We start from the raw sequence: 13,336 nt of genomic DNA, 5'->3' as shown, positions 1-13,336 counted from the left end.
CAAGAAGATAAAAGGTACTGCAGAGGCCAAACTAGCTGAGATTTTATATGTAAGGATGAAGACTGAGTACAGTAATGCCAAACAGTGACTGACCACGATGGTAGGTCAAGGTGAAGACGGTCAACGGCAGTCTGATGATGGGCAATCGTGGTTGATGGGGGTTGTACAGGTGAGGACGATGGTGGGTTGAGATGACGGTCAACAGCAAGATGATGGCTAATGAAGGCGACAGTATGCAAAGATGACGCTGGGCTGGGTAAGGTCCGGACATGGGTTAGGCGAGGCGGTGAAGAGCTTACCCCTAGGCCACAGTCGAACCCCTGGGGGACGTGGCATATCAGGCTGGTCCCTCCATCAAGGTCACTCTGACGATGGTGGTGACGCCGGCAGCAGTCGTTCCGCCGGCATCTTATACAACACGATTTTGTCTCTGAGTTCTTCTGAGAGGTCCTATAAGGTCTCGGGGTTGGAGGGAGAGGATTCAGGATGTAGGAGCTCCTTGTAGAGTTCAGATTGGAGGAAACGGAGGTACGCGTCAGACTCCATGAGCGTCTGGACTCGCTTCTGTGCTGCGTCGAAGATGTATTTGTCGGGGCAGTCCAGGGATTTGGCGATCTGGGCGCGGGTGCCGGGGTCAAGGTTGATCTGACGAGGAAGACAGGAAGGGGTTACTTTGATTGATCGTTATTATTATTATTATTATTACTTTATCATTATTATTATTATTAGATTATTATTATTATTCTGAGAATGGTATGTATATCCACTCGTTATGGTGTGTGTGTGTGTGTGTGTGTGTGTGTGTGTGTGTGTGTGTGTGTGTGTGTGTGTGTGTGTGTGTGTGTGTGTGTGTTAATAGCATGTATGCACAAGTTTAGATTAATAGTACTTGCATATACTGATGTGCAGAGAGTGTATACAATAGCAGTATGCCTGTACGTGTCGGTATATATACAGTATAAGCTGACGTATATCTATGTATGCACGTGTATATATCTAGGTGTGTATGTATGTATGTATGTACGACTATGTGTATATAAATGTATGTATGTATGTACGTACGAGTATGTGTATATAAATGTATGTATGTATGTATGTACGTACGAGTATATGTATATAAATGTATGTATGTATGTACGTACGAGTATGTGTCTATAAATGTATGTATCTATGTACGTACGAGTATGTGTCTATAAATGTATGTATGTATGTACGTACGAGTATGTGTATATAAATATATGTATGTATGTATGTACGAGTATGTGTATATAAATGTATGTATGTATGTACGTACGAGTATGTGTATATAAATGTACGTATGTATGACCCTTTACCCCAATAAGTTATCAACACGCGAAGGACTGATATCAGATGGAAAGATAACAGATGGTCAGAATGATAAAGAGAGCACAGATGGAAGGAAACGATAACAAGCATAGCAACAAAGAATTAGAGTAATAGTTATATTAAAAGCGAGTAAAATATTAAGATAGATAAATAATGTGAGAAGAGGTAAATAGCAGATGGAGTGACAGAATGAGATAGACTGATAGCAAGAGGAGGTCAGGGAAAGACCCAGCGTGAACTCTGACCTTTCCCTCCCTACCTCTCTCACTCTCTTAAAGGGACTAGGCTCTTCAGTGCTCATGCGTTGGCTGTCAGGAAGGAAGAAAGAGTGAGGGAGGGAAGGAAGAAGGAACTGGAAAAAAGGAAGGAAGGAGGGATGGGTTGGCGAAGGAAAGAACGAATGAAGAATGGGATAAGTAAAATAATAAAGAACGAAGGAGGAAGAGAAGAGACGGAGGTAAAGAAAGAGAGAAGTAGAAGGGAAATGAAAAATGAATATTAAAGGAGAGAAGGAAAGACGAGAGGAGGAATGACAGTGGAGTGAAGGAGAAGGAGGAGGAGGAGGAGGAGGAGGGAAAAAGGAATCAATGAAATATAATATGGAATGCATGAACCAAAGAAAGAATCAGTGCAGGAAAATTCAGTCAGTCTTCATCTCTCTCTCTCTCGTATTCTCTGCATTTCCTCTTCCTCTTTTCAATCCTCTTACTTTCCCTCTTCTCATTCCCCTCCTCTTCTTTCTGTTTACTATCTATTCTCCCTGGCCCACCTACTCTTTTCCTCCCCTTCTCCCTCCCTCCCTTTCTCTCTCTCTCTCTCCTCTCAACCTCCACTTCCCCACCCCTCCCCTCCCCTCCTCCGCCTTCCCCTCTCACTCCTATTTCCCCGTTCCTCCCGACCCCACCTCATCCCCTCTCCTCCCACCTGCACTTACCCTCCCTCTCTCCCCTTCCCTCTCCTCCACCCCCCCTTTTCCTTCCCCATTTTTCCTCCCTTCTCCCTTCTTCCTCTTTTCCTCCCCACTCTCCTTCCTTCCTTGCTTCTCTCCCCTCTCGTCACCTCCTTCCTTCCCCTCTCCCTCTCTCCTTCCTTTCCTCCTCCTCCCCCCCCCACTTCTTCCTCCTCCTCTTCCCCTCAGTCGCCATGGTAACGCAGCCTCTCGGAACTAGATATTGATTAGAAGAACCAGACCACCCCACCCTCTCTCTCTCTCTCTCTCTTTCCGTCTCTTTCTTTCCCTCTATGTCTTTGCCTTACCCTATATTCTCTCTCTCTCTTGCCAAGTCTGTCTTCTCATTTCTCTACCTTCTCTCTGTCTCACCCCGTCTGTCTCTGCCTCTCCTCCCTCCCTCTCTGCCTTCCCCCCCGCCTCCCCTCTCTGCCTTCTGCCTGCCTATCTCCACTTCTGCCCACCACACGTGCCTATCCTCACAATCAAGCTCACCACATCAACACATCTCCTGCCTAACCCTCACACGTGCCTCTCTCTCTCTCTCTCTACCTTACCTAATCTGCCTTCCTCCTGTTGCCAACCTGCCTGCCTCCCTCCCTGCTAATCCTTCTCCCCCTTACCTACCTACCTACCTTCCTTCCACCGCCCTACCTACTCCCTCCCTCCCTTACCACTTACATACCTACCTTCCCTCCATCTCCCTCCCTTACTACCTACATACACACCTACCTACATTCCTACTCTCTCCCTCCCTCCCTCCCTTACTACCTACATACCTACCTACCTTCCTACCCCCTCCCTCCCTTACTACCTAAATACCTACCTACCTTCCTACTCTCTCTCTCTCTCCCTCCCTTACTACCTACCTTCCTACCCCCTCCCTCCCTTACTACCTACATACCTACCTACCTTCCTACCCCCCTCTCTCCCTTACTACCTAAATACCCACCTACTCCCTCCCCGTCTCACCCACCTGTACCTGCTCCATACGTGCATGTCACAGCACCTGCCTCCTTGCCTACCTGTTTTTGTATGAATCCCGACTACTGGGTTCTCTCTCTCTCTCTCTCTCTCTCTCTCTCTCTCATTTCCCCACTATTCTCTCTCTCTCAGTTTTCCTTTTTGTTTTTTATCTTCTCGTGTGTGTGTGTGTGTGTGTGTGTGTGCGTGTGTGCATGTGTGTGCGTGCTCTATCTATCTATCTTATCCACCTACAATCTATCTCCAACTCACCTCCTTCGGCGCCTGTACCGCCACGTAGTCGGAGTGGATCTTAGACGCCTTGGATGGCATCTTAGCAGCTCGTGTTTTCTTGAAGTCTTCCACGGCCAGCCAGAACTCTACATTTTCCTCGCTAAATTCTCGCTGCAGGAAGGCTTTGAAGAGGGCTTGTCCGTCTGCGTGGGAGGAGACAAAGTGTGGTTAGGTGGCGTGTGAGGAAGGCTGGAGGGATGGAGAGAGGAGTGTGGAGTGGATGGAAGGTGTAGGGGTGTGGAGAAGGTAGGAGGGATGGAGAGAGTGTGGAGTGGATGGAAGGTGTGGGGTGTGGAGAAGGTAGGAGGGATGGGGAGAGGAGTGGAGTGGATGGAAGGTGTGGGAGTGTGGAGAACGTAGGAGGAATGGAAAGAGGAGTGGAGTGGACGGGAGTGCGGGAGTGTGGAGAAGGTAGGAGGGATGGGGAGAGGAGTGTGGAGTGGATGGAAGGTGTGCGGGTGTGGAGAAGGTTGAGGGATGGAGAGGCGAGTGGATGGAAAGTGTGGAGGTTGATGGATAGGTGGACAGATAGAATGATTTAGATATACAAACAGGCAGATAAGGTGTAAATATACAGAAAGATGGGGAGAGAGAGAGAGAGAGAGAGAGAGAGAGAGAGAGAGAGAGAGAGAGAGAGTGTGTGTGTGTGTGTGTGTGTGTGTGTGTGTGTGTTAGAAAGACAGATACAGACAGACAGATATAAGAGTAAAAACAAGAAGTATTTTATCAAGATAGTTACGCATTACCATCCAATTAACTCATCTTAAAATCTACAAGTCGGAAGTCTTAGATATATAGAGATGTAACTCCCACCTACTATAAGGGGGCCATAAACACCCTGAAGATTATAAATGGAGTCATCTTTATAGCCTTTTATATATATCTCTTCGTCGTCACAGCACCTCACGTCAAATTATCCCATGAAAAACTTAAATTATAAAAAAAGCTAATCACGAGTGGTCAGTAGTCTATATATATAACTGTCTCCTTGGCAACCACTCTTCCTTAAGGTAAATATAAACATCTTATTGATATAAACAGGAAAATAAAAAGATGCCACGATCGTATAACGGACCCCACCCTCGTATAACGGGCCCCACCCTCGTATAACGGACACCAATCTCGTATAACGGACCCCAATCTCGTATAACGGACCCCTCCCTCGTATAACTGAGTAAAAACCAAATCAGTGTTACATAATATACAGTGCAACTTCATCTCGTCCCGCCAGTCTGTCTTTATCATCACTTGCGGGTCAGTTAGGGTTTAAATAAGTCTCTCTTTCAAGAATAAAACAAAGACATCATATATAAGGGTTGGAAAAAAACGTGAGTCTTCTATATGCTTCTTAATCCCCTTCTGTCAGTCAGTTTTTAGTGAACGGTCAGTCGTGTGTGTGTGTGTGTGTGTGTGTGTGTGTGAGAATTCTAAGTTGGACCCCTCACACTACCTAAGCACCTGTCTACACACACACACACACACACACCTCACGAGACTAAGGTGGCTATATTGAAAGACCACCTGTTCCCACTTACACCTCCACCTACCCCCCCCCTCTCTCTCTCTCGTCTTTACTCCCAAACATAGCTTTATTTCCGAACCTGATTACTTCCTCCTCCAGCATCCAATTTATCTTGTTCTAATTTAATCTTACCTTGCATCACCTGTCATTCTCTCTCCCTCCTGACTCACCTCTTAATTCCTCCCTACCTACCCAAATATCACCCCCTTCCTCTCCCATGCCAAGATCTAAGAACGACAGGAATGTGAAAGTTCTCTCCCTCTCACTCACTCTCTCCCTCCCTCTCTTTGTCTGTCTTTTTCTCTCTTTTTTTACTTGCTCATTCATTCTTTATCTGTTCTTTTGCCCCCGCCCCCCCGTCTCTGTCTCTCCCTCTCTCTCTCTATTTCTACATTACGGGTAAGATTATATTTAGTACTGTGCCTGTACCTCCTCGACAGGGCCGCATGGTCTGTGTATCTACAGTATGTAACTCGAGAGAGAGAGAGAGAGAGAGAGAGAGAGAGAGAGAGAGAGAGAGAGAGAAAGCATAAGGTCTTTGTTAGATTATTTTTAAATGACCTCGGTTAATTTGGAGACCATGTTAAATACAATCTCCTTGGTTGTTATTTTGGGCCGAGAGAGAGAGAGAGAGAGAGAGAGAGAGAGAGAGAGAGAGAGACATTAACTTTTACTGATCTGATTTTTACAAGGTAGAGGGAAAATTAGACTTGCTCACATGATTCTCTCTCCATTCTCTTCCTTTCCTACCCCTGTTTTCCTTTCTTATGTTATATTTCTCTCTCTCCCTCCCTCTCTTTCAAACTCTCTCTCTTTTCCTTTCTCCTCGCTCTTTCCTCACCCTGTCTTTCTTTTCCTTCATCCCTCCCCCCTACCCTCTCTCCCTCTCCACCTCCTCTTCTTCTCTCTCTCGCCTTTGAGCGTGGGAGAGCAAGAGGATTTAAGAATAATACTGAGTGGGATAAGTGCTGCACGTGACCACAACATACATACATACACGCATACATACGTACATACATACATATACGCATACAGCCATACACACATACACATACACTCAACGTCGTACACATTATCACTTCTAGGCATATCAAACATACACACACACACACACACACACACACACACACGCAGCCTCAGGTCACAGAAGGTCGTCAGAGGTCATACACGAGTCGGGAAGCCAGAGAAAAATAAAATAATATAAAAATGTGCCCCCAGGTGATTGCGAATGAAGACGCACAGAAAACGGGATCTCTCCTTATTGATGCTTTGGTTACTTGAGAGAGATAAGGGATTCTCTCTCTCTCTCTCTCCCCGTTTTTTCTTTTCATCCTCCTTTTCTTCTTCCTCGTGTGTGTGTGTGTGTGTGTGTGTGTGTGTGTGTGTGTGTGACCAATACTTCCGTTTCCGTCTGACGTTCTTATTAATTTTAGGCATAATTTAAAGGTCCCTATGATTTCAGCCATTTTTAAAGGTCCCTATGATTTCAGCCATTTTTAAAGGTCCCTATAATTTCAGCCATTTTTAAAGGTCCCTATAATTTCAGCCATTTTTAAAGGTCCCTATAATTTCAGACATAATTTAAAGGTCCCTATGATTTCAGCCATTTTTAAAGGTCCCTATGATTTCAGCCATTTTTAAAGGTCCCTATGATTTCAGCCATTTTTAAAGGTCCCTATAATTTCAGACATTTTTAAAGGTCCCTATGATTTTAGCCATTTTTAAAGGTCCCTATAATTTCAGCCATTTTTAAAGGTCCCTATGATTTCAGCCATTTTTAAAGGTCCCTATAATTTCAGGCATATTTTAAAGTTCCGCATAAAGTGTGTCAGGCATGTGAAGTGTGTCAGGCATATGAAGTGTGTCAGGCATATAAAGTGTGTCAGGAATATGAAGTGTGTCAGGCATGTGAAGTGTCAGGCATATGAAGTGTGTCAGGCATGTGAAGTGTGTCAGGAATATGAAGTGTGTCAGGCATGTGAAGTGTCAGGCATATGAAGCGTGTCAGTATGAAGTGTGTCAGGCATAGTGTAGAGTCAGTATGAAGTGTGTCAGGCATACTCACATTTCGATGCCATAAGGTTGTGGAAGCTGTCAGCCCACGCCTGTGCTTCCTCTGGCTGCGGCCTGACACTGCCCTGAGACTCACCACGCCGCCGCAGCCAACCCAGCCGCACCCGCATGTCACTCCTGTTGCGGCAAAGAGGATGATTACTTTAGATTACCTTGCCATATAGCTGATTAGGTTGGCTTGGATTACCTTGCCATAAAGTAGATTAGGTTAGCTTAGATTACCCTGCCATAAACTGGATTAGGTTGGCTTGGATTACCTTGCCAGAGTAGATTAGGTTGGCTTGGATTACCCTGCCATAGAGTAGATTAGGTTGGCTTGGATTACCCTGCCATAGAGTAGATTAGGTTGGCTTGGATTACCTTGCCATAGAGTAGATTAGGTTGGCTTGGATTACCTTGCCATAAAGTAGATTAGGTCAGCTTAAGGATAGACAGCTGGATGACTTTGGTTAGGGTAGGTCAGATTAGGTTAGGATGGGACGGAAGACAATGGGTTAATGCAGGTTGGGATGTGTTAAAATTAGGTTGGGTTTAGCAGGGATGTGTTGGGATGGATTAGGGAAGCTAGGAAAGTTGGGATAGGCTGAGTTGGGATAGATGAGGCCAGGATTGGATAGATTAGGCTAGGTTTGGGCAGAAAACGATAGGTTGGGATGTGTTAAATTAGGGATGTGTAGGGGTAGGTTAAGGTGCTGAAAATGAATCGCCATACAGGTTATGCTACGTACAAATCCAGATATCTAATAAGCGGAAGTGATGAATACAGATTAGTTAGCTGTTTCTCTCTCTCTCTAATCCCTTTGTTAAGTACTGAAAGAAAATCTGTTTCCTGTCGTTTATCTTAGACCCGATAAAGATGCTGCTATATTTGAGAGAGAGAGAGAGAGAGAGAGAGAGAGAGAGAGAGAGAGAGAGAGAGAGAGAGAGAGAGAGAGAGAACCGGACGCTTAACAGGATGAGCAACGCTGATGGATCCACCAGACTAGGCCATCTTAGGAGAAGGATGGTACGGGGGCGGGGGGAGAGAGAGAGAGAGAGAGAGAGAGAGAGAGAGAGAGAGAGAGATCCATTGTAGAAAGAACAGCAACATAGGAAGAAAAAAAGTGTACAAGAAAAAAACGAAAGAGAGAGAGAGAGAGAGATGGTAAAGATATGAGGGGACAAGGGTGTGACACCGGGCACAGCGTGACGTCACTGCTTACGTCATCACACAAAAACCCAACCACGTTTTCTTCCCGAGCATTTGACTCCTCCCTCTTCCCTTCGCTCCTTTCCTCCCCTATTTCTCCCTCCCTCCTTTTTTTTCCTCCGCATGTTTCTCTCTCTCTCTCTCTCTCTCTCTCTCTCTCTCTCTCTCTCAAGAAATAAGAGTGTGAGAAGGTTACAACGCAATCCCCGTTTTCTATGATGCGCAGTTTTTTCTCTCAAGAAGCCACCGGACAGACCCTCTTGTTGACACACCTCTGCCACGCACACGCATACATACATACATAAACACACATACACACATTCATACATACACACAGGCAACACTTACGCACTTACAACGCACACATGCAAACGGACATACACACGTTCAGGCTTTTTAACAAGAAAACGCACATACATGTACACAAGTTTACATACATTAACACAAGAAAATACACATACACAAGTTCATAGATACATTAATATACACCAAAGAAGACGTACATAAAAGTTTACACACATTCTTAAGAGGCATCCTTGAACACACACGCACACACTCTCTAACCTAATCATACACACAAACACTAACCCAACCACACACACACACACACACACACACACACACACACACACTCATGACGTCATACAGGTGCACCGTTAATAAGCCGCCGTGTACTACCATTAGCAGCACACCTGAGGCCTGACAGGTGTGGCGTCAAAGCCATAACACACCTGTCACGTACAGATTTACCTACACCCGAGTACACTGACGTCACGATGTACACCCACACAGTACAACGACACACACACACACACACACACGTTCATATATTTACCCTTATGTACACAGTTATACACACTCAATACACCTAGCCATGTACATTTACTCTCTCTCACACAAAGTACATTCTCTCTCTCTCTCTATCTCCCCACACACCTGTATTTTATAACCCAGTCTAATTAGCCTCATTCAGGAAACACACGATTAAAAGGTGCCCACCTGCTTCTTTGACCTTAATTGCCCTGACCTTTATTTTGGGTATCAGGGTAATTTGTAGTAGTTGTAGTAGTAGTAGTGGTGGTAGTAGTAGTAGTAGGCTAATTTGCACTGGTAACTACTACTGCTACTTCTACTACTACTGTCATTACTACTGCATTTTCTCTCTCTCTCTCTCTCTCTCTCTCTCACACACACACACACACACACAACTTCCCTTGACCACACATACGTAGGTACACACAAAAAGCGGCACATGGACGGACACAGACGGAACATGGCCAAGCACACACACACACACACACACACACACACACACAGATCCTTGACAATAAACGCACATAAACCCACATGTACACACAGATCTTTGGCAACAAACGCACATAAATACACATGTACACACAGATCCTTGGCGACATACGCACACAAACGTACACACAAAACCTTGGCAACTCAAACGCACACAGAGGCGCCTTGGCTAGACACACACAAACGTACACACAAAACCTTGGCACCTTAATATAAGAGCTGGCCACGACACACACACACACACACACACACACACACACACACACCATCTTCACCCTAAAACTCACACCAGTTCATATTTTGCCACACTTTACCACACTCAACCCTACCACACTTTACCACACTCAACCCTACCCCACTTTACCACACTCAACCCTACCACAACCACCACTTCTAAAGCCCCACCTAAACTCAATCACCATCACATTTTACTGGGGCAATAAAGTCAGTTTAATAGATACTGATATCCTAATCCCCATACGGCTCAGTTGATGGCAGGATGTACGACTGGAAGCTTAATTTGACTAGTAACCAAGGAGACTGGATGAGTGGTGGTCCAATTTTGCCTATGAAAAACAACACTATATTAATGAAGCGACATCAATAATCTCTCCTGTTAATCCATTTTATTATTATATTTTTTTTAGCCACAGTTTACCACAGTTGACCACACCACTACCACAATTTTTTAACTCGGCTTTTTAACCACAAATATCAGCATTTATAACATTAAAAAGCGAATTAACATCAGTCATCACACATCAATCCATTACAACACTACCCACCACCGCCTCACCACAACCAAAACAATCATTTCTTTAGATTAACCACGCTGTTTGGTAGGGAGAGTAAAATCTGTCCCCTATACTGTTTACTATGACTGATCCACAAATAATATTAACAATCACATCCATCTAGAACTTAGCCACAGTCAACCACAGCTAAATCTACCACAATCACACCGCCTCACCACAACCAAAACAATCATTTCTTTAGATTAACAACGCTGTCTTGGAATGGAGAGTAAAGTCTGTCACCCATACTGTTTACCAAGACACTGATACATAAATAACATCCATAAACAATCACATCCATCTAGAATTTAGCCACAATCAACCACAGCTAGGTCCACCACACTTCTCTACGTTAGCCAGGTTATTGAGTTTAATACTTCGACTAACACCTTCAATAAACAACCACATCTAACTTAGCCACAATCTACCACCACCACAGCCTCACCACCACCACCCCAAAACACTCCTGCACGTTAACCCTGCTACTGTACAGAATATTTCAACGCTAACCTTTTCCTAGTCACCTCTGGGCTTCCGGAACACACAAACACATCAACAGACATCAATAACGACTCACATCAATCCATAATGTATCCCCATCCACCACCACTAACCCCACCACAGCCACATCTCAACATCCACTAGCAAGCGATCAATTCCAAACGGTTTCCAGACAGGATTTTGTCATTTACCTTTTGGTGTGCGCTAGGGAGTCGGCGATGGCGGAATTCAACGAGCCCAGGACGCTTTTTGTGGCATTCAGTGATTCTCTACGTAAGTCAGTGGCGATCATGGTGAAAATTCAAAGCTCCAGCCAGCTCTACAGGAAGCGTGGGAGGTGCAAGGAGGAGATGATGGAGGACGATTTTCAAAGGGTCTTCTTCCACACAGGCGCACTGGGAGACGGTTCCAAAAACGTTCGCCTGCCTTTTTGTTTTCTTTCAAACGTTTTCCCTCCGCTGGCCCGTCGTAGTGTTTATCCCCTTGCAAACGTTCACTAAACTGTTCAATAACTGTCCTTGCAAAGTGTTCAGTCGTGCTCAGAGGCGTTCAGCAGTTCCGATGTTCAAAATATGGCGCTATCCTCTCTGTTAGCACATGTGGGAATTAAATGTTCAACTTGCGTTTGCACGTCTTTGTAGCTTTAACTCAACGTTGTAGATTATCCGTCAGTCACTCACGTACTTGTCCGTCAACGCAAAACACGAGGGTAGACGAGAAACTGCGTGATACGGGCAAAGGGCAGAGCTAATCCTCACCCCACGGGAGCTAAAGCTGATCTGACAATGCACCAAACCCGCGTCCTTTATATAAGACCGGGACCTTCCGTTGCCATGTGTCTCCAACTACACCAAACGCCAGAAATCGCTAGAGATGATAATAAAAATCTCTCATAAATCGCTAAATCACCCCTAAATCCCCCACCAGGGCTCACATTTATATTTATTAGCTATCGAATTTGGCAGATAAATTGGTATCTGAGTTTAGCATGTGACTAGAGTGTTGATATTGGCACTCCCTCTCTCTCTTTCCCTCCCTGCCTCTCTCTCTCTCTCTCTCTCTCTCTCTCTTAAATGCGTGCGCACGAACTTACCGTACACACGTCTTTCTTTCTCTGTTCCTCTCCTTTCCCTCTCTCTCCCCCATTCTTTCCCTCTCTCACGTTTGTAACTTTTTTGAACTGAGAAATTTGACCCCATTCAAGAAATACTGAAGTGATAATATAACAACTTGACAAATAGATAAACAGATGGATTGATAGATAAATGGATAGATAGACTGGATATTTAAAACTACGCACGAACCAGCTGTAGATAGATAAAAGGGTTGATAGACAGATGGATAAATAGCTACATGGATAGATAGACAGACAGATGGATAGATACATGGATAGATAGATAGTCAGGATATTTATAACTACACACGAACCATCTTGAGATTAAATACAGACACACATGACTAGTAAAATAGTGAACCATGAGTCGGCAATAGTGTGATTGATGATGTCACGAGTATGATATGACGTAATTGGTTTGTGATAAGATTACTACTACTACCAGTCCCCTACCATTACTACCAGGTGTATTAGGTCTAGTACCACAACTACCACTGTTACTACTACCACAGCTACCACTATTACTACTACCACAGCTACTACTGCTACCACAACTACCACTGTTACTATCATAACTACCACAGCTACCACTATTAGTCACAACTATCACTAGTACTACTAGTACAACTACCACTATTACCACTACAACTACCACTGTTACTATCACAACTGCCACTACTACTATCACAACTACCACTATTGCCACTGCCACCATCATCACAACTACCACCATCACTACCACAATATTACACGTACTGCCACAACCACCACCACCACCGCTACCACAACTATAACCACTACAACGAAAATTACCGGAGAGAGAGAGAGAGAGAGAGAGAGACCGCCATTTTCCCCTCCTTCATATCCTACGTCACTCAAAGCTGGAAGGATATTCAGTGCGGCTTTGGCCTTCGAAGGGGGAGGTTGTGCTGCTCCTCCTCTTGAATCCTCCTCCCCCCTCTCTCTCTCTCTCCTACAAATCACTTTCTTTATTTCATTATTTTCTCTACCACCACTCGCTCACTTTCACACTTTTTAAATTTAATCCTTTCATCCTATAGCTCTCTCTCTCTCTCCTCTGCTGAATAAAATCGTCTGGAGAGAGATGAAACTCGTACTGAAAAGGCGATCCTGTGTCTATTTATCTATCTACCAAAATCTATACCTACCTACCTATCTAACTCTACCTACCTACCTATCTATCCCCACCTTCCTACCTACCTATCTGTCTAAGTCTACCTACCTACCTTCCTATCTTCCGACCTACCTACATACCTGTCTATCT

The 13,336-nt window shown here is 44.6% G+C and overlaps 1 protein-coding gene across 2 annotated transcripts in view; it reads right to left on the bottom strand.

Moving 5' to 3' along the window:
- Positions 1–222: 222 nt before the first annotated feature.
- LOC145407390 (regulator of G-protein signaling 21-like) overlaps positions 223–13,336 on the bottom strand; it is a 105,028-nt gene continuing 91,914 nt past the window's right edge. Inside the window, exons 1-4 of one of the 2 annotated variants that reach the window (XM_080278327.1) lie at positions 11,129–11,363; positions 7,141–7,265; positions 3,533–3,696; positions 223–645 (exon numbers count right to left, since the gene is read on the bottom strand). In XM_080278327.1, the coding sequence (XP_080134453.1) occupies positions 451–645; positions 3,533–3,696; positions 7,141–7,265; positions 11,129–11,229 (585 nt within the window). In that variant the 5' untranslated portion in view covers positions 11,230–11,363 and the 3' untranslated portion in view covers positions 223–450. Of the gene's footprint in view, positions 646–3,532; positions 3,697–7,140; positions 7,266–11,128; positions 11,364–13,336 lie in introns of those variants that run through there. The other variant, XM_080278326.1, reaches the window with a different exon arrangement.

The sequence above is a fragment of the Coenobita brevimanus genome, chromosome 73 (assembly GCF_032717465.1).
Source record: "Coenobita brevimanus isolate Jiangsu-jjx chromosome 73, ASM3271746v2, whole genome shotgun sequence".
Taxonomy (NCBI): domain Eukaryota; kingdom Metazoa; phylum Arthropoda; class Malacostraca; order Decapoda; family Coenobitidae; genus Coenobita; species Coenobita brevimanus.
The sequence above is the reverse complement of the archived record's forward strand: the minus strand, read 5'-3'. Positions and strand labels throughout refer to the sequence as shown.